A 21,320-nucleotide genomic window follows, 5' to 3' on the forward strand; every position below is an offset into this window, starting at 1 on the left:
CAAAATTTTCTTTTCCATACTTCAAGACAGCTTCTCTTTGGCCGTAACTTCACGTTGAACTACTTTTTAGTACGACGCGAGACTTAGACTATCGTTTGTGACTTGTATGGCTTTAAAACAAACCTGATCGACTGAAACCATTAATAAAAACTTGTTATTTAGCCTATTGGGGAGTAGGTACAGTACCTATGTCCCTTGTCTATGTAGGTGAGGGTGGGGAGGGTCGATCCCTAGGGGACACTTGGTAAACTTCATTTTTAATCAAACCAATCGAGATAAAAAAATTTGCACTGGTAACACTCATTCATTCGTTCCTAACTTCACGTTCTGTCATGGCACTGTATCGGAAAAGTCAGTGGTTCAAAAATGGCGGACGGTGAAAGATTTTCTGCGTACTATATTCAATTTTCGGTAAGCTTTAACTGGATTTATTTTATAATATGAGATGGAAATGATGTTAGTGAGTGTGCTTATTTTATTTGTTGTTTATTGAAGTGATGATTAACTTGGATTACATTGATATACGCGAACACACGTTTCGAGTACGGCACGTTTTATAATCTTACTATGTATGGGGAGACTTTGTCTTTTTCTTCAGGGGAGATATGATTCCGGGATCATGTCACCCACAAAGCGATCAAGTATACATTGTAATAAATTTACTTACAAAATGATTCATAGAGCTATCATAAATATTTTCTTTTCTTTAGTAAATCATGCCGCAAAAGTACGACCAGAGAAACACTGATTTAAACTTTCAAGGTTTTTGACTCACTATTGTTTTTTAAAACGGGATTTAATGGCGTATAATTCAGTTTTTAATTATACAACCGACTCCGAACTCCGAAAACGGAATTATCCCCGTGGCCTTTGAAAAGACTAACTAAAGTTGACATCAACATTTTACGAACTACCCGCACTTGGTCTTGTTTATCAAGTTAAACGTTTTACACACAGGGGATGTTACTCGGTCGACAAACAACACTTATAACGATATTTGGTTTTCAACCGGCGATATTTGTTTTTATGCATGAAATGCTATTTCAATGGCTTTCCGACCTTATGTACTATAGAACCGACGGTCCATAGAAAGGATTTTAGGATTATGCAGCTCAAACACCGTCCTCGAAACGTGAGCAGTAAATTTCTAAACTTATTTATTATAGTAAACAATAACGACCAGAGATGGGTAAAAAAAATAAAATTGCTGTAGGTATCTGACGCTAAAAATACCTTCATAATATGTAACTTTAAAAAATTTAGCTTGTTATAAGAAATTTTATGTTAATAACTTAGATTTTTGGTTTTTTTTTAACTTTTTTTTTGTTCAAAAATTGATTCCCTATTTTATGTTGTTTTATGGATAATACGATTACATTGTTTTTTAAAAGTATAAGATTATGGATTAATATGTGTTTGATATCTTCATATATTAATTTTCTGTAGATAAAGTGAATAAATTAATGTAGCTACTACCCTCGAAATATGACATTGCCGCTTAAAATCTTTTTACCAAGTGTCCCCAAATCTGGAAGACTTGATCCCTTCGGCTTAGACATCTGATTACCGGAAATACAACTTCAAAGCATGGAAGATGCAATATATATATGTTTGCTGTGTATTTTACAAATTATAGATGCATTGCTAATAGCGATCCGAGTTATATAATCAACGAGAATCTGGTATGGGGAGACATGGTAAAAATCTGTTTACCATGTGTCCCAAGAACCAGGGTCACTTGATCCCCCTAGGATCAAGGCTCCCGACCAGGGGTAAACAAGTCTCCCTTACATAGGGGACACATGGTAAAAGTCAACAGTATGGGTTTTCATTAAATAATGGTCTAATTTATTGCACAAATCTGTTCTAATTCAAACTATTAATGAAGAGATAAATTCTGAATCGTATGGTCTATAAAGTTTTTCAATACTACAAATAGTTAAGAAAATGTATGCTAAAAACAAAAGGGGTGATCAACCCTCCCCAGTTTCCCCTAGTGTGACACTAAATTAATAAATTATAAGCCTAATAATAGTTATTTGTTTTACAAGGGGGCAAAGTCGTTGTTGCTTAACCACTCGTGCTAATGTTGATACCCGCGAGAATGCGACCATGAGCGTAGCGAGTGGTTCGAAAAATGGAATCTTGAGCGTTGCGATGGTTTCAAAGCACGAGGGTTAAACAAAATTTGCCCTCGAGTGAAACACAATTTTTCACCACACCAACCCGAAGAAAATATTAACTGTTAAGATATGAAACAAAATCAAACCAAATCCATTCTAAATGAATGTTATTAAATATGTATCATTCCAAATCATCATTTAAAAGTCAATTCTACCAGCAATCATAAGAAAACAACTCAAAATTTGCATTTGATTACTTTGCCTCACATGTGATTAAATGCAACTTTGCTATCCGTTTTTGAACAATCAAGAGAGCTTTTGCCAGTTGGTGTGGTGAAAAGTAATAATATACGAGTCTGTCGGATACCAGCTTGATTTAGATAAAAAGTTTCTAATTAGGTATTTCATTTCCTGCCTTATCGTCGCCACGCCATAAATGACTGGCCACTCTATAAGAATAACTTTGGTTTCATTGTACCTAAACATCAAACAAACATCAACATTTATTCAGCAAATAGGCCACAAGAGCACTTTTACATGTCAACATGGAATTTACAAAGCAAGAAAAAAAACATAATTGCATTATTTTTATTTGTCCTAAAATCCAAAAGACTAAGTCTCAATGCCTAAATGTCAAATCCTGAAGATCATTTTGCTAAATGGGTAAAACGAAACTGGAGCAATGAAACCAAAGCGAGTAACTGCCAGTATCTGGGTGCGCCTGAATCGTTTTACAGAGCAATATGTAAGGCGCTCACATTATTGCACCACTTTACTGTAATTTACGATTAACTAAGGAGCTTATTTTATTTTTTAACAAGCAGAAACGTCGGCTAACGATGCTATTATTTGATGCGATGCTCAGATGGCAGAGCGCTGGAGTATCGATCCAGAGGCCGTGAGTTCAAGTCTCACCCAAGACAGTGATTTCTCCACTTTTAAATTTATTCTAAGCTTAACTAAGGAGCTAGGTAATAAGAAACACTCGACTGCACAAATTTAGGAGGTAGGTACATAATGTAATAAACAAGGATAAATAAAAGTGATCAACTCCGGCGAAAAATGTACAAGGGATTATGATTATAAACTGAAATAGGTACAATAGTTATTCGTACAACAAGAGATCAAAGTTTGATATTTCTTCGAGTGCTTATTTTGAGTCCCGTGCAAGCGAAAGATTCTATACTACATTCACGAGCGTAACGAGTGAATCTAATTTAGAATCTTGAGCGTAGTAAGGGACTCAAAAGCGCACGAGATGTAATTTATAACTTTGATCTCGTGTAGTTCACAAAACTTTTCACCTCAGCAGTGAGAACATATTAGAGAACCCGAAAAATGTATTTCTCACTTTATTCACTCATGTTTTCTTAAGATATACCAACAATTAAGTTTTCACCTCAGCAGCTCGAACAAGGGTACTTTAATTGCTACTTAAAAACAGTGAGCAAAAGACATTTTGCTCATTTTGTCTCACTCAGTGAGCAAAATCGCATTTTGCTCACTGTTTTTAAGTAGCAAAGTACCGTTGTTCGAGCTGCTGAGGTGAAAATGTAGTTAATTAGTCAAAACGGTCTCGCAACATCGAGAGGAAATGGAACAAACTATGTCTAAATGGAATTACCTTATGCACACACGAGTAAAAATAGTATGGAAATACATAAATAACAACTCTTTTAAAACCACATGGACAGTGTTTAGTCTCTAGGACGAGCGAACGACGAACTTCGAAATTTATTTATCTGCATGCCTATCGATTGCTCGAAAATGCAAGAGCGATACAGATAATGAAATTCGTTTCGAGTTTCATTTATCGCGGTAGGCCCTTAAGGCTAACTTGGTAAATACAGTGCCAGCCACTTGAATAGCCTCACTCAACAAAATTAATATTTCTCATAGTAATATAAAAAGGAGATATATATTAAACATTAAATATGAAATAAAACAAGAAGCCTTGTAATAGTAAATACAATATTTATTGTTATCTAATCAAAGTTTTAAGAAATAACGTCAAACAAATAAATTGACCCTTCCACTTGAATAGCCTCACATGCTAAAAGATACTGTTTAGTTATTAAAACTCTCGTTTAATATTTCGTATACCTTCCATTAGACCTCATTAATTCGAAAATACGTTTAGGTAGTGATTCATATAAAGAATGTATGTAATTAACGTCCACAGAATCCCAAACAGTGTAAATAGCTTGAATGAGTTCTTCTTTATTACTAAACTGTCTTCCGTTGTAATATACTTGCCGAGAAAGCCAACCCCAGGCATTTTCCATGATGTTCAGATCAGGGGACAAGGATGGCCAATCTAGAACTTCAATCTGGTTTTCTTCAAACCACTTTGTAACTATGGCTGACTTGTGTATGGGAGCATTATCATGCTAAAAAAACACTTTTTTTCTACCTATTACTTTTCTGATCTTACTTTTTGTTTCTTTTAATAAATTTAAATACTTTTCAGAATTTAGTCTTCCGTCTACCACAATTAAATCAACAGTACCATAGTAAGAAATTGCTCCCCAAACCATCACCGATCCGAGAGTTGAATGATGACGTGATAGTACTTTCGGTTCTTTCCTTAGGTCATGAAAATAATATTTAAATCCATCTGGACCATCTAGATTAAACTTTTTCTCATCACTAAAAATCACATTTCGCCACTCGGTTTTCCAGCACATGTACTTTTTAGCCAAAGACAGTCGACCCGCCACATGTTGTTCGCGCAAAGGAGGTTTACTCATGATTTTTTTTCGTTTGAGGTGGGATGATGTTCTAATAATGCGTCGAACTGTAGAGAGAGGTGCTCTAGTATTTATTTCACTAGCTATTTGCCTGGCGGTCTTGGTGGAATTTGAAGCAGTGCGTAAAATAAGTCGACGTTCACGATCTGTAGTGGCAAATTTTGTGCGTCCTTTATACTGGTGGCCGTAATTTTCCTTATTTTTAACATAATTATTAATAACTTTAGGGCTGCGACCTATTTTTTGAGCTATCTCACGATGGGATAATTTTAGAGTTAAATAAAAATTAACCTTTTCAATTTCTAAACTTGTAAGTTTTTTCCACGTCCCATAGTCACAAAAACACTGTGTTTATCGCGTTACTGCAGGTACTTAATAGAATGCCATCTGTATTATCTAATCATAATAAAATAAATTTGAAAGCGAAACTTAAATGCACGGTTTGGACGATTATGTTACACTGAGGCTATTCATGTGGACGGCCCGTATTAGCTCTTGCGTCCACAACGTTTCGCGCGCAGACAAATTCGGACTTGTTAATGTGTCGTTCGATAAACGTCAGGGCGTACAATTCAAATTTAAGATATATTGATAAAAATAATCACGTATAATTATAATACTCACAATCAGAGATGTTGCGAACATCCGCATCCGCATCCGCAACCGCGGAACTTCCGCATTATTTTCAACATCCACATCCGCATCCGCATCCGCATAAAATCGATGCGGAGCTTATGCGGATGCGGATGTCGAACAAGTCGGTACAGAAACGTCTTAGCGGCGGCGTAAGTGCTAGGTAATTTCGTCATTACCTATAACGATATCGTCTAGAATAGTCTAGATCCAGAAAAGTCGGTCAAGTTACTGTTTATTAAATATAACGCACTTATATTCTTGTACAAATACTAAACGTTTCGTTTTTTTAAAAAAAAAATTACTAAAAATGTAATATTTGACGTTTTTTAAGTACCTAATCTTGACATCCGCATCCGCATCCGCATCCGCGGATGTGAGCCTTTAAATATCCGCATCCGCATCCGCATCCGCGGATGTCAAGAAATCTGCATCCGCAACATCCCTGCTCACAATATATAGGTGAGGCTATTTAAGTGGTTGGCACTGTACAACGTCTCGGGGTGTGAGTGGTACCCTGTCTAGGGTGCGTTACGATACCTGCCTATGAAACCTTGTTAGATTTAATACGTATCTCGCCTTAAATTGTCTCACTTAAATTCTGTATCAGACCAAAGCTTCCCTCCCCAGGAATACAAGCGGCGGTCCATGCTCCGCGAGCTGTTACGAGACTGTCAGACAGACACGGAGCTGCTGCGCGCCATGTCTGTGGCGTCTGTGGCTAGCGGCGCCACGGACCGCAGCAACACCGACTGCGTCGAGGAGTACGTGTGCGACGTGCCTTTTGCAGGTTAGTCTAGCTTTAGTAGGTACCTCAAGCAAGACCCTGAGGACTTAAAGTCGAACGACTGGGACACTAGCAAAGTGACAATAAATCGTTTGTTAACCGTCATACAAGTTTGTTCCTAGGCCACGCCCCCTGGCAGTGAATGCGTTAAAACGCCAATCGTAACTTAAATCATGTATGGGAAGTCATCACGTAACTTTTTGTTCGCATCTATCATACCGATACATTTTTACTTTTCGCTTAGAGTTTCTCTACGGTCCAAATGTCTTATAATCTTAAAGGCGACGGTGAAGCTGCGAAATTGTGAAAATGAAAGAAGTACAGACTCTGTCGTTCTACAGACTGCGAAAATCGTCATTAAAAATGTTTTTTTCCGAATCTAAGGGTGGTGAGTCGGCCTTTATCTCTCTCAGCCACTCACATGTCCCAAGGGCCCGTTTTTCAAAGGCTTGTAACTTGTAATTACAAGTGGAAGTCCCTTTCTAACAAAACCTGTCAAAAAGTGACATCCAGAAACGGGTCCCAGGTCCCAGTAAATTGAAAGGAGAGCTATGAAAGGATCGGTCAAAATGCTTCAGACTATAATCTTTCCTCACAGTAGAATCAAAATCTATAATTTCCGGCCCGGCAAGTTTCAGATCCATCTTTCCTGATTTCCGTTGTACCTAATAATATCATATTTCCGATTGACTATCAAAGTAAACTTGTTCAGTGGGTCATTAACGTCAACATGCAAAATTACTACATAATAGTATGAAACAAAGTCGCTTCCCGCTGTCTGTCTGTCTGTCTGTATGTATATGCTTAGATCTTTAAAACTACGCAAAGGATTTTGATGCGGTTTTTTTAATAGATAGAGTGATTCAAGAGGAAGGTTTATGTATAATTTGTTAACCCGTGCGAAGCCGTGGGCGGGTCGCTAGTATGTAAATAAAACTCAAAATTAAGCATTCGCTAATAAACGTACCAGTTGCTCTTACCCGCGTAAAATATTTACCACTGGGGAGGCGAGAATCCATACTTTTTCCCGATTTTTCTGTTTGCGCGGCAAATATGGCAACACGCGCCAGTGGGCTGCCAGACTGCAAACAAAAAATCACGACCGAATATCCAGCGGAATATTTTACCGATGTTTGGTAACGTCCTACGATGCTGTAGGTATTTCGGTTCAGAATTTTATGTTTTTATTTAAAAGTCAAAAGTTTGTTAGAAATATTTTTTAGCTTTAGTTTCATGCTGTCTAGTTTCAATCACACAAATGCACGTGGCAATCTGGACACTTTTTTTCTCCTGTTAGGATCGGAAAAGCTCGTGATTCTGAGTAGAAATAACATTAAAAATCCCAAATCTGAAGTGTAGTGTAAAACTGTTAAATGAATGGTGACTAACTCGACTACCAGCGGTATAATCAGTCTACTACTGTAAAAACTTATCTCATCGTGCCTCAATTAGACTGCTTAACAGCCACTAATAGACCGCATACATCGTTGCATCAGCCATCGGTATGTCGAAGCAATTTTTACGGCCCGATCAATCTCCATCGAGACGGTAGTCGTAATAGCTGTCATAAAAGTTGTTTATATGTTTGCCTATAATTATTCTGTAAAGTTACAGTTCTGTATTGGGATATGATTGTGATGCAATGCTACTCTACAAGTAAGTAGATACTTACAGGTCTTTAGCACTACCAGCAATGGCAATTTATATAGTAAATTGTCAATTTATAAGTAGGTACTTGCGTTTAGTGAACTCTCAAACAACCCTAATCAATGTGTAAACGGGCCCCAATGTGAAGGCCACACACTTATTCCTTGCCTTGCCGTATTGACCTGACCTTATACCGACCGATAACCGCGACTTCAGATTCTGAAAGCTTCACCGATCAGGCCCCGTAGCCAACATGCCAATCGCTACACCTCCGTAGCGAACGAAACGCACAACTGTCACTGTCACACTAATATGGAAGAGTGATAGAGAGAAAGCGATTCGATGGCAAAACGATAGCGATCGTCACCTTGGCTAGGCCGCCTGCAGAGCTACCGACACTTCGTAATTGCACTTTGGTCAAAAAAATTGCCCTATTTTGTGTGTTCGAAAAGGGATATGTAAATCTGCACATATATTACTGTGGTTTAGAGCGAGCGCAACGCATCACTCGTATTGCTATGAGTGTTATATGACATATTATTCACGATTTTAAATATTCCACCTAGGCTTTACGACACTGATTATTTAATAAAGTATAATAATATAAAGCGCTGCTTATAAAAAAATCTAATATCAAAAAGTAATTACGTTGTGCAAAGGCGTGTAAAGGGCTCGACCTTTCGCAATCGTCGTGTGAAAGGAACATGGGTCTGTTACAAGCATCGTGCTAACGGTTGCATACTTTATATCAAAGAGTATAAGTACAAGTATATAATAGAGGATACACATCAAATAAAACTCCTGTAAAGCTGTCACGTCATTTCAGACATCATCAGACATCAACTACATTTCTGCCGCGCCGCGCTCCAACCATATCGGGTCGGAAGTCGCTCAATGTCGTGGGACATTGAGCGACTTGCGACGGCGGCAGCTATAACCATAGGCTGGAGCGAGACACAGCGATCGGACATTTCGTTCCCACCTATGATTGTCGCTGCCGCCGTCGCCAGTCGCGCAATGTCGTGGCCGAGCCGTTTATCACCGTCATCTCATCTGACTACATCTATCACCTGTTGTACCAAATTCTCGCGCTGACCTCATTACACTGCGGTGCAATTAAATGTACAATTACACTTCTCTGTATAATGAGATACACGTGATTAGAACATTAGCAGCGATGCTATAAGATGGTGCTTGAAGTATCGAAGAATCGTAAACATGTTAACTTGAAAATAAATTGTTGGTACAAGAGTACGTCTAATGTAATGTATTCCGTGCAAAAATCAGCAAAACGGGGCACACCGATTTGAATAGAACAAGGGAGTGTCATTACTTATAAATGTAATATTTTTTGAAATTACTTAGAATAGAACATTTTTATTCGAGAACAGATAAACAAACGAAACTAAAAACATATATGAATAAAGTACAATGAAGACAGTGGCACAAAACGGCCTCATCTCAGCATGTTGCTGACGACTTCCAGCGCTGATATTCCGATGAGACCATTTTCTGTTTCGTGTTTGTGGTCATAAATAAAATTATTTCTATCTATTCTATCCTACATGTCCAACTGCTGCATGAATATACACTGTGCAAGAATTTTATTCTTAAGGCTATAATTTCGCGATGCTAATCGAATGCGAGTTGGGGACTTATTGGAGAATCTGACAACACGATTTTATTTATAAAACACTTTGAACATTTCTTTTTGTGCCCAACAATAAGGCCTTTCATTTTATTATACTTAACTCATATAATTTCCGAAGAAAATAATCAACACTCTTCACCCTTTTCAAAATTAATTTAATGATCGGGGTAAAAGCGATCATCAGACTGTCAGCAGCATTTTACACGTCCACGAGTCGTGTACGTTTGAAAGTGCGTGTTTTTATAGTGGTCCCGCAATGTTACCATCGCGTGGTCATTAGAGTTCCGTACGCCTTTATATGAATCCATAAAGACGGGCTACGCTTGCAACTGCAGCTCTGCTGCAATGCAACCTGAAGTATTGACTTTTTGGTAGACTAAAGTATTGATGTGTGTATGTAGTACTTATCGCCAGAGACTGCTAGGAACATCAATATTTTAGTCTAAAGAGCGTAAAGAAGTAAATTTAATACATTTTATTTTACTGTGCCTCACATAATTAAAAAGATAAAAATTCCAGTAAGAGTCTTTATTAGTCCCGTAAAATAAAACCTGTTTTCACACGATGTGTCAATAATTCTAATGTCTCGCTCTTCCTAGCAAGGTTCTAAATACCTATTACATTTTATGGCTGCTCTACACGATGGCCCAGCGCCGGCCACTCCAATAGGGACGCATTTATGCGTTAGAGGGAGCAAGTGATATTGCTATGCTACGCAGACAAGCCAGAACAGGGCACTCTGGCGCAGACATACAAGGAGACCCGACCCCAGATAAACTGGGAAGAGGGACAGGCATAGAAGAAGAAGAAGTGATATTGCTATCTCATTCTACCGCATGGCTGCGTCCCGGCTGGCTGTGGCCGGCGCTGGCCCATCGTGTAGCTGTAGAGGAGCTATTAGACATCGTTGAATTTATGACGGAATATATGCACTGTATTCACAGTTATAGTGTGTGTCAGAGTCAGATCCACCTCTACGAAATAGTTATTTACTATACAAGTGCGGAAAAGAGGAAATTCGAAACGAATGGCGATAAATTAAAACACGACCGAAAGGAGTGTTTTAAATCGACACGAGTTGCGAATTACCTATTCGCACGTGTAACGCACAACGTTTTACAGTACATATTGTTTTAATTTATCGCCACTCGTTTCGAATTTCCTCTTTTCCGCACTTGTATCGTAAATAACTATTTCCTACAGAACCCCTTCGCTTGCTCTGGCTGGCGCTTGTCCGTGTTTTTATTTCCTTCTTGATTACTGTTTTCACGCGCCCGTCGTGACGGCTAGCGTGGATAAATATTAATTTAGTTGCCGTGAAGCAATCTTATAGGTAGGTACGGGAATTCCGGAGGAGAATGACTGTTTATGATAGTTATTACACAACTGACGTGAATTCCACACGTGAATACATCGTAGGTACATCTTGCTTCTGGAAAAAATCCAGAAAGCCTTTCTGCGGTTCTTATATAAAAAGATTCACGGTTATTATCCATATTTGTACCCATCAAAGTTCCTACTTGGCGTTTTAGGATTTAATTCCTTAGAGGTAAGGCGTAACTACGCGCTCTTGACTACTGGATGTAATGTCTTACGAGGGAACTCGGACTGGCCTGAACTGGTTGCACAGCTCGTACGCCTGTTCGTTCCATCTATGGCTAAGGCCCAATTTAATTTTCGACCACGTAGTCGTCACCTATTAGCTGTGCCTAAAACACGCACTCCTACGTCCCATGGCAAATCACCACTTGTCCGCGCCGTACAATATATTAACGCGCTCCTCGCATCAGCACCGGAATGTGATGTATTTGCAAGTAGTTGGATGGATCTGTGTAAAGAATGTATGAAGTTCTGTGAGGCGATGGATAAGCGTGAATCTCCTGTCTTTTATTAGTTTTTCTTTCTGACATGTTGTTCTGTTTTTCCTTTCTATACTGTATCACGTACCTTGTTTGTATAAATACTGTCTATTATAAATTTCATAGCGTATTAGTCCGCTGTAATGCTGTGTAAATTTTATGAATTAATAAAAAAATATGGTAGCAGAAGTCGCTAAGCGGGCGTAGTGTTCAGATATATCTGATGACAACTTGACTGATTGTTACGAAAATGTGTATGTCATGTGAGTAAGAAGATTTGCAGGGCATATTGCTCACGTGAAAATCAAATGAAATAAAAAAAGGAAAAATGTTTTAAAAGGTCTTATAAATAATCAATTTTTGTTTTCTTAAATAAAAGGTGTTAGGTACTTTAGAATAAAAGGTGTTAGATAAGGTAGCTATAAAATAATTTGCGGACAGTTCTGAGTTCTGGGTGGTTCTGGTACAGTTAGTTATAAGCATTATACATAGGTATACATTTTATGTCACTAAATTATTAAAATAAAATTAGAATGTGTATATTTTCTTATGACCGCGACTGTAGTTATGAACATCCTGGAACACGGTAGCTAAATCGTTTATAATCGCTAATATTTATTGATTGGTTGGCTATTAAATGTTTGTAGTTTAACTTTAATAGGCGTTGCACTAGATCTAGAACGTGTAAGTGTAGAAAAGTTTAATAGTCTACGAAATTCTATGTAAGTATATAATTTTAAATTGCCGGAGGTTATTAAAGCGTTGTACAATCGCCATCAGATATATCGGATCGGCCAAAGTGTTCACAATATCTGAACACGCACTCTTAACGCCCTGACAATAGAGGCGTGTTCATATATTTATGAGCGCCTTAGCCGCTCCGATATATCTGATGGCGACTGTCCTAGCTCCGACAAGTTTAGCCCAAGACTAAAGTACCTAGATATAGGTAGTGATTACCTTCTTTTAAATGGATTAGTTATTAATAAAATGTAGACCTTAGGTAGGTATATTAACGTAGGCAATGGTGTTGTTTAGACTAGGTACTAAGCTGTGGCCACTCTGCAATCAGACGAAGCAAACCGTACGTGCAGTGCACATGCCATGCATACCTATGTGTGCATATGCTTCGTGGTCTAAAAACATGTAATAAGACTATCAAAGCGAACTCACATGATTTCTCGAGAAAAACCATTACTCAGCTATATTAAGTCATTACTCAGCCGACTTAATTGCAGTGCCATTTAAAATTACTATAACAAGCACTAAAAGTGCATTATCTTTTCGAAAAATAAAATAAGAAATCTAGTAATTCGCGTTACAATCGCAAAAAGTGCAAAGAAACTTGCGCCGGCGCCACTCCGCCGACATTTTTTTTATTTTATTAAAGCGCGTTCAAGTAAGGATATATTGTTATGTTCGTTTGTAACGCAATTGAGTTTAAATCCCGAAGTGGGTAAGTAGGTTAGATGTGTGATTAAATTATAAATTTTAGTGATCTGCTGATATCGCCTTTCACAATGATATTGTTTCTTTTCACACACATTACGAACACAACGTTGTTAATATCCGAAAATGGCCCAATTCAGTCGATTTGTTACAAAATGCATGCGTAATTTTAAGATATTTTCACTATTTTCCTCTCCAAATATTTTCACCGTAAAGGCATTCTTTATTCTTAAATCAAAACCTGGTTAGGAAGTCGCATTTTATTTATCCTCTAGAGGGGCAAAGTAATTAATTATTTGACGTAGGTATGTAACTATGTAAGTACTCGTGTTTATTCGTGTATGAGTTGTGGTTACCTATTTCATCTGTAAGTGGTTTTAAGTATCATCATAGTATACCTACTTTATTCTACATACTGTGTAACTGTCTACCTATATATATTGTCAGTTGGTGATCCTCAAATAATAAGTAAAGAGCGTACTCCCATCTTAAAGGCCGGCAATGCACTAACAACCCTTCTGGTGTTGCGGGTGTACATGGGCGGCGGCAATCGCTTACCATCAGGTGATCCGTCTGCTCGTTTGCCTTCTATATCATTAAAAAAAAGCATTATAATTATACTCTATGTTACTACCTATTGTTACTGTCACTGCACAGACGACGCTTCTGTAAATTCAGATATGCCTATTATGCAAAATGAACCAACCTTCTAGGTACAACTGTTAACCTAGCGGTTGCGGTTTCTCGCTAATCAAGTTGATTGCTTGCGGTGAAAACGTAATGAAAATGACTCTTCATTGTCCTATAGGGTTACTACTGGGTGTTTGTTGAGGTAACAAAGGGTCATTTCTAGCCAAGTTGCAGGTATAGAGACGATTGCTTATTTGGTTATAGTACCTACTGGCAGTATCGTGGTTTTGCGAAATTCAAAGATATACCTAGCTATGCATTGACACCTGACAAAAGACTATTAGGATAGGCTTTTGGTTTTCTTGAAGAAACAATATACCTATTACATTTAATTTTTACATTACGCACAATGTTTTCTGTGATGCTTACGAGAGATAACTTTTGAAAAACTTTAAGGCCCAGTTGCACCATTCCACTAACCCGGCTTAACCGGTTAAACCTGGAGTTACCATGGCTACCAGTACAATTTGTCACTTGGTTAACGGTTTAACCGCTTAACCCCGGGTTAGTGGAGTACAAGTGGGCCTTAATGAATCGAATCGAAAGAAATCTTGCTGACTGAAAATATCTATACTTACTTACCCGTTTCTTACGTGTTTGCTATACGAAAATTAAGTTTTCATTAATATGATTTACGTTTTAATAAACGTTTATCACTAAAACTAGTTGAATGGATCAGAGATTAAAGAGATTTACGCAGACCTTGTTTTCAAAAGCTGGTTTAATATAAAGGCTTGCAATAAGACGTTCATTGTCTTTCCTGTATATTGTTAAGGTTACCTTTCGTTTCAATGTAAAAATAAATTTTATCACAGAATTTGATTTTAACTAATCTAACGTTTGTATTAAAATGTAGCGTGGAATAACTAACGAGCTTAGGAGTCACGGGTCACAGGTTACCTTTAACTTAAACTAATGTTACGTATGAATAACTATATAGTCGTACTCACAGAACAAGTTAGAATGGCGATGCGAGCAGGGTACGTGTCGCCGCCGGTTTTGAGCAAACGCTCGCATGCTACTCGCCCGCGCTGACCGAAAAACGAAGTAAACATGCCTTTTGCGCCACAATAACCTACAGATTAAGCCAGACATCAAATCTGTCTAAAGGAGGCGTATCCATTCACCACGCACACAAGTTTTTACTACCGTTGCGCGAGTGTTAGTAAATGTGGAGAGGAACGAGCGGCGACACCGGTTCGATACTAACTGCGCGCGATAGCCATTCTAACCTCTTTAATATATTCTGTGCTAGACGCATATGCATTTACATGAAGCATTTGTTTGAATTAGTCATCATTAATATTTATGTTAGAGATAGTTCAAGCTTTTCAAGGTCTGGGGTTTCGTTTCTGTGAACTTGCTTGGAAGCAAAACGTATTATAATCATCTCTAGCATATAATTTGTGGAATCATTTATTGGGGAATTTAAAACCTAAAAACCTAAAAAAGATAGCTCGATTTACTAAAAGTAAATGTGTGAATGCAGAATATGCATTGAAAGAAATACAAGAAATAGATTATTTTGCTAAGCGTATTTCTTTTTCAAAATCCGCAAATGCACTTGGAAAAATAAAGAGCTTTTTTTCACCAAATTGAACTATCTCTACGATTTATCGTAAGTAGTTCTACTGGACGGCCTAATAAATTATTCCAGATTGCAAAATAACATCCCATGCTGGGCACAGGCCTCCTCTCACTTCATCATTCATCACAGGGTTTGCTTTGGGCTACAGTTGTCCTCACGTTAACCCAATACATTTTTTTCCCTAATTTCTTATGCTAAACGAAAGCGACATTGTCAGTCTACGAAACTCATTACCATTCATAAACAATTAAGATACGATTATTGGAAATATTTTAAACGCATTAGTAGGGAACTTTATGTTACACACGAGGGCCGCAAAAAATATATGACACGCTCTTATTACGCTCTAAATAAGAACGTGTCAGATATTTTTGCGGCCCTCGTTGTGTAACATACTATTGCTGGTGACTGTACCTATTCTGTCCATATGCCCGGTGAATTATTGACATGAGATGTGTTACCCTCCAGCTTGTTCAATAATAATCACAATTTACTAACGATAGAGGCAGATGAGAGGCGGTCTCATTGCTAATAGCGATCTCTTCTAGACAAACTTTTCCTAATACTTTAACCTAAGTACAAAATCTTTTACTAAATTATGTGTCCATTACAAAAAGGACTTTACAATTACTATTAACAATAGTTATTTGTACAACAAGTGATCAAAGTTTGATATTTTTTCGAGTGCTTATTTTGAGTCCCGTGCAAGTGAAAGATTCTTGAGCGTAGTAAGGGACTCAAAAGCGCACGAGATGTAAATAACTTTGATCTCGTGTAGTACACAACATTTTTCACCTCAGCGCAGTGAGAACATACCTATTAGACAACTTGAAAAATGTACTTAATCCTTCTTCATCACTTAATACCTGCACTCATGTTTTCTTAAGATATACAAACAATTAAGTTTAATTACCGCAATGGGACACAAAAACAAAACGTAATAATAAATTCCAGTAAAATAATATAGAAATAACAAACATTAACAACTGACACTTCAATCGACAACCTTTTTTTTTGTAAAAAAAATCTTTGTAAGATACGGTCCGAATTGCGGATACGTACTATTTGTCAACTATGGTAGAAATTCTTAAAAGTAAAATTATTAATTTTGCGTGATGATCTGTGTATTTTTTGAGTTCGTTATTTTAATTGTACAATAAAATACGTAAAATATAGTATTTTATCAGTTTTTATCAAATCTTAAACTTTATTTTTATTTATTAATTATTAAGAATTCATACTCGTACGTGGTTTGGAACGATGCGGTCTGAAGTTTTTCGGGGGTCTATTATAAACCGTGAATATACTGTTGAATGTCGTTTTAACTTTTTTTGTCTGTTTCTTTTTGCTAACAGTGTGAAAGGGACAGAGATAATAGAACCCAAGTATTTCGAACTTTTATTAGACCCCGCATGTTAAAATGACATTTGACTATAAAGGTCACTTGAATGTCATTTTGTCTCACTCAGTGAGCAAAATCGCATTTTGCTCACTGTTTTTAAGAATCAAAGTACCCTTGTTCGAGCTGCTGAGGTGAAAAGGTTCTTTCCTTGGCAAGACTTTCGACGCGATTTATTTGTAGTACCTAAGGTATTATAGTTAGCGCTTTCGAAAATAAGTCTACTTTACCTGTGATAATATACTGATAACAAATAACAACACATATGTTGAATATGTCGAACATAAGCCAAGACTAAGCAGCTAATCTTCTATATATATAAACGTGAAAGACCTGACTGACTGACTGACTTAAATCAACGCACAGCCCAAACCGCTGGGACTAGAAAGTCCAAATTTGGCAAGTAGGTTCCTTATAAGGTCTAGGGGTCCACTAAGAAAGGATTTTTCAAAATTCATCCCCTAAAGGGGTGAAATGGGGGTCCAAAGTTTGTATGGGGAAAATATTAATCCACGGGTACGAAGTCGCGGGCAACAGCTAGTGCACAATAAACACAAACTCACGACCTACACCACTCGTGAAATTGTCTGTCGCCTTCATGTCGCGTCACTAACTCCTAACCATTATGCAGCCAAATATAAACAAACATTGAAAAACATACCCTATTTACTTACACTATAAGTCGTAAATTAAGGGTTGAATACGTTGCTAAGGCCGAAAGCGTATCGTCGCTTAAGTATAATAAAAGGATTATGTCTGTCCGTCTGAATGGAGACTGGGGCGAGTGTAAAAAAAAATAAGTAACTATGTGATGAAACTCATGAATATGTTGTAACCGATGTTTTACATATAGACTGGACATTTATTGACGATCAACACTGCATGACTACTCCCATTCCTAAATCGTTTTATTCTCGTCTATGAAGATTACCTATTATCCTTATTAGGAATTTCCCCAATACACGTTATTTTTTTAGCTCTTTACAGACATCTGCTGCTAAATTACCGAAATAAAGGAAATACTTAATCATTGTTTTGGATAAGACTCGAACGCACGGCTTCAAGAAATCGGCCGCGACCTCTACAGCTTCTATTATTACAGACAATTAAAACAGCTCTACATCAAATTTAAATTATTTATATTTCCATGAATATTATTAATATGGTTGCTATGCCCTTATGGTTGCTATACCCCTACTTGGGTATTATACCTTAACCTAGGTACTCGTATATCCTTTAATCGCCTGCGCATGACCTGGCATGACGCGCCGCGCCGGCGTCTGCGCAGCGAAGGCGCCGGCGCGTCATCGTCCCACCGTTGCGGTGTCCTCGGCTGTGACATAGAGAAAAAAATACATAGAGTGCTCACTCCATACATCAGTTCAGACTATTAATTTCAGTGTCTACATCTAGCATCGAGTAGCGGAACTATCAGTACTGCTACTTGACAATAGATGTAGCACCGATCGGAAAGTCTTATCTCAACAGCATAAGACTTTCCGGTCGGTGGCTACATCTATTGTCAAGTAGCAGTACTGATAGTTCCGCTACTCGATGCTAGATGCTAATAGTCTTTTTGGTACTAAAACTGATGTATGGAGTGAGCACTCTATGTATTTTTTTCTCTATGGCTGTGACGACAGTAAGTACGGGCGGGACGGTAGTCTTTTGTTTAGGTTTATTTTGTTTATTATACGCGCACATGGCCCGGCGTCAATTTTATATTGTAAGTGTGTATACTAACGATTTTACTAACGATTACTAATAGATTGAAGCTGACTTTGCGTTTTTTATGAAACTTAAAGCACGGAGTAAGTTTTAGTTGTTTGCCTAAAGGTTGACGGTAGAGAATGCCTCATGGCATTAAGTTCGCATTTTGTACTGTAAGGTTTACTTTTGTGCAATAAAGGTTAAATAAAGTGTGCTGATACAATTTTTAAATTGTGTATAGCCAAAAGGCTTTATTATTCTACATTTTTAGAAAGAAATACGGAGGTCAAAAATGCAGGTCTGAACTGATTTAAGTATTACAACAACTTTTCGGCCGTTTTCTATCTTGTTGAACTAGCCTAATAGTGCGATTAGCATTAAGTACATATATTACTTACTATCCTCACAACAATACATACTCCTAGGTTCTACGCACGTGATTTATCGGCAATATTTAGAAGAAACTAAAACGGAATAGAAATTTCTTTTGCCCCAAAAAAAAGTAGGGTTTCAGAACCTTATATTAAATTTTTAATTAAGGTAATCTTAAGAAGAAAAACAATTAAAAGAGAATACAGATTTATTAAAGAAAAAGTAGAGCCTTTCAAAACCTTAAATATGTATAGGGTGACTGCTATAATTAATTGGCCACTACATAGTACCCAATGTAGGTAATAGTAGGTGCCTTTCCTAACCAATCAGAAAGAAACAAGCAATAAGAAGTCTTATTATTAACACCCCTCTTAATTACTATGTAGTGGCCAATAAATAGTAGTCACCCTATTCATTTATTTACATAAAAGATATAGACAGTGGTATTACTAAACTAAATTAGTCTCTCTCTCCTCAGCATTAAATTTATTCCCATCTGATTATGGGGTCTGCTTTTCTGGTCTTTTCTCTCCACTTCGCGCGATCGGACGTGTCGTCTACTGAAACGTCGCAGGCCCTCATGTCTTTTGCTATAGTGTCCGCCCATCTCATCTTCGGTTTTCCTCTTCCTCTGGACCCAACAATGTTCAGATCCATAGCAACGTTCCCCATGTAATCAGGAGGTCTTCTTTTTACGTGTCCAAACCATCTCAGTCGGCTCTCTTGTAGCTTCGGCGATCGGCGATATCACGTACTCCGAGACTACCGCGAACGTACTCGTTGCGTATCTTATCGAGCCTCGTTACTCCGCACATCCACCGAAGCATCTTCATTTCGGCGACTTGGACAGATCGGGCATAGCTCTGCGTCATAGCCCATGTTTCACTCCCATAGGTTAGAACCGGTCTTATTAATAAGACCGGTTCTAACCTAATTACTAATTAGTAAACTAAACTAAATTAGTAAATCTTAAATTCGTTTTTTACGTTTTTTATATTGTCAGTGTTCGTTGAGCTGAGTACAGACCGTTGACACAGGCCCAGTGTTCCGTGTTATTGATCCGATCGATCACCAAACGCCTGGTCTTAGAGCCACCGATTTAGAATGGCCTCAAATGTTTTTATGCCGGGTTTATTGACAGCTGAAAACGGAGTCATATGGCTTTCAGGCATGTAGACATCATATTAATGTCATAAATGTGAAAGTTTGTATGGTTGGATGTTTGTATTTCCATTACGAAAAAATGGCTAAATGTATTTCGAAGATATTTACTGATGACACAGAATAAATAATAGTACTAAGTACAGAAGACTCACTCTCTAACAAAACTCGTCTGTTACGATCAGCACAGATATGGCCGCTAGGTGGCGACAGCGCCACGCGCGGCCAGAGATGTGAAAAATACTTTATAAAAAGTATTTAAATACAAAATACAAATACTTCCTTGATATACTATTTCAAATGCAAAATACAAAATAGTTTTTGAATTTGTATTTAAAATACAAAATACGAAATAGGTATTTTCAAAATACTTTTTAAAAATACAAATACTTTGCGATAAAAGGTACTCTGAATAGTGAATACCTAGTCTGAATTAAAAAGTATACTCAGAATATCCGAATTGAAAAGACTCTATTCATTCTTTGAAAACAGTGTGTCAATCAGTCCTCTATCTAAAGTGCAAATTTCTAGTTTTTTGCTCATATTAACCGGAAGGATGGATGGATGATGGTTTATAACGGACAATTTTTAAAAGCATTAATTTAGATTTGTAATGTTTTACAGCTAGTATAATGCCTCTCGTTAGTGTGATGAAAACGTCTCGTTTGTGCAGAAAAGTTTCATCAGGGCAGAAAATTTGTTTTCCTCTCGTACATTGAAACCCTCACAACACTCAAGATTCCACTTTTTTAACCACTCGCTACGCTTTTGGTCATGTGCGACGTTACTAAACAGATTCAACAGTATGAGAGAGTTGCCAGGATTGTAACATCAGAAGAGATTGTAACTCCTACCTACATTACCTAATACTATAAAGTATTTTGCATTTTGAAAATAGAAAATAGGTCCCAAAAACTATTTCAAATAAAATACAAAATACTTTTCTTCAAAAGGTATTTAAATACAAAATACAAAATAGGTATTTTGCATTTAGTATTTGCATTTTAAATACAAGTATTTCAAATAAGTCACATCTCTGCGCGCGGCTTATGGTTTTCCCCAAAATTGGGGCCGAACGGATGTACTTTTAGCTACCTGTAGCAAAGCGACGAAATCGCGGAGTGAGACACGCCTGCTGATGATAGGTATATCATAACCTGGAAAGGGCAACCCCGGCAATCATCATCCAATGAGATGAAATGGAGGATAGAGTTTAGTACGTAAATAGGTAATGAAGGCTGAGTACACTGAATAATAAAAAAAGAAAGAATAAAATAAAAAAGAAGAAGAATAAGCAGATGCGCGTATTCAGGTAAATCAGTAAAATAAAATAAATATATCTGAATGTGAAAATATTAGGTGTCAATCTGTCAATGAATTGCTAATTTTATGTAACACATATTTATTATTTTGTAATAAAAAACACATTTCATCTAGTAGTCAAGCTCCATCACACATTAATTATTGTTGAGGTGCACATAAAAGAAAAAAACATTTTGAA

At 37.3% G+C, this 21,320-nt stretch overlaps 1 protein-coding gene across 3 annotated transcripts in view; it reads left to right on the forward strand.

Annotated features, from left to right (window-relative positions):
• The window catches only part of LOC134654614 (uncharacterized), a 158,574-nt gene that overhangs the window by 69,055 nt on the left and 68,199 nt on the right, over positions 1-21,320 (forward strand). For all 3 annotated transcript variants that reach the window (XM_063510076.1, XM_063510077.1, XM_063510078.1), the window contains one exon: positions 6,137-6,296. In XM_063510076.1, the coding sequence (XP_063366146.1) occupies positions 6,137-6,296 (160 nt within the window). The remainder of the gene's footprint in view (positions 1-6,136; positions 6,297-21,320) is intronic.

This window comes from Cydia amplana, chromosome 15 (assembly GCF_948474715.1).
Source record: "Cydia amplana chromosome 15, ilCydAmpl1.1, whole genome shotgun sequence".
In the NCBI taxonomy this organism is placed as follows: domain Eukaryota; kingdom Metazoa; phylum Arthropoda; class Insecta; order Lepidoptera; family Tortricidae; genus Cydia; species Cydia amplana.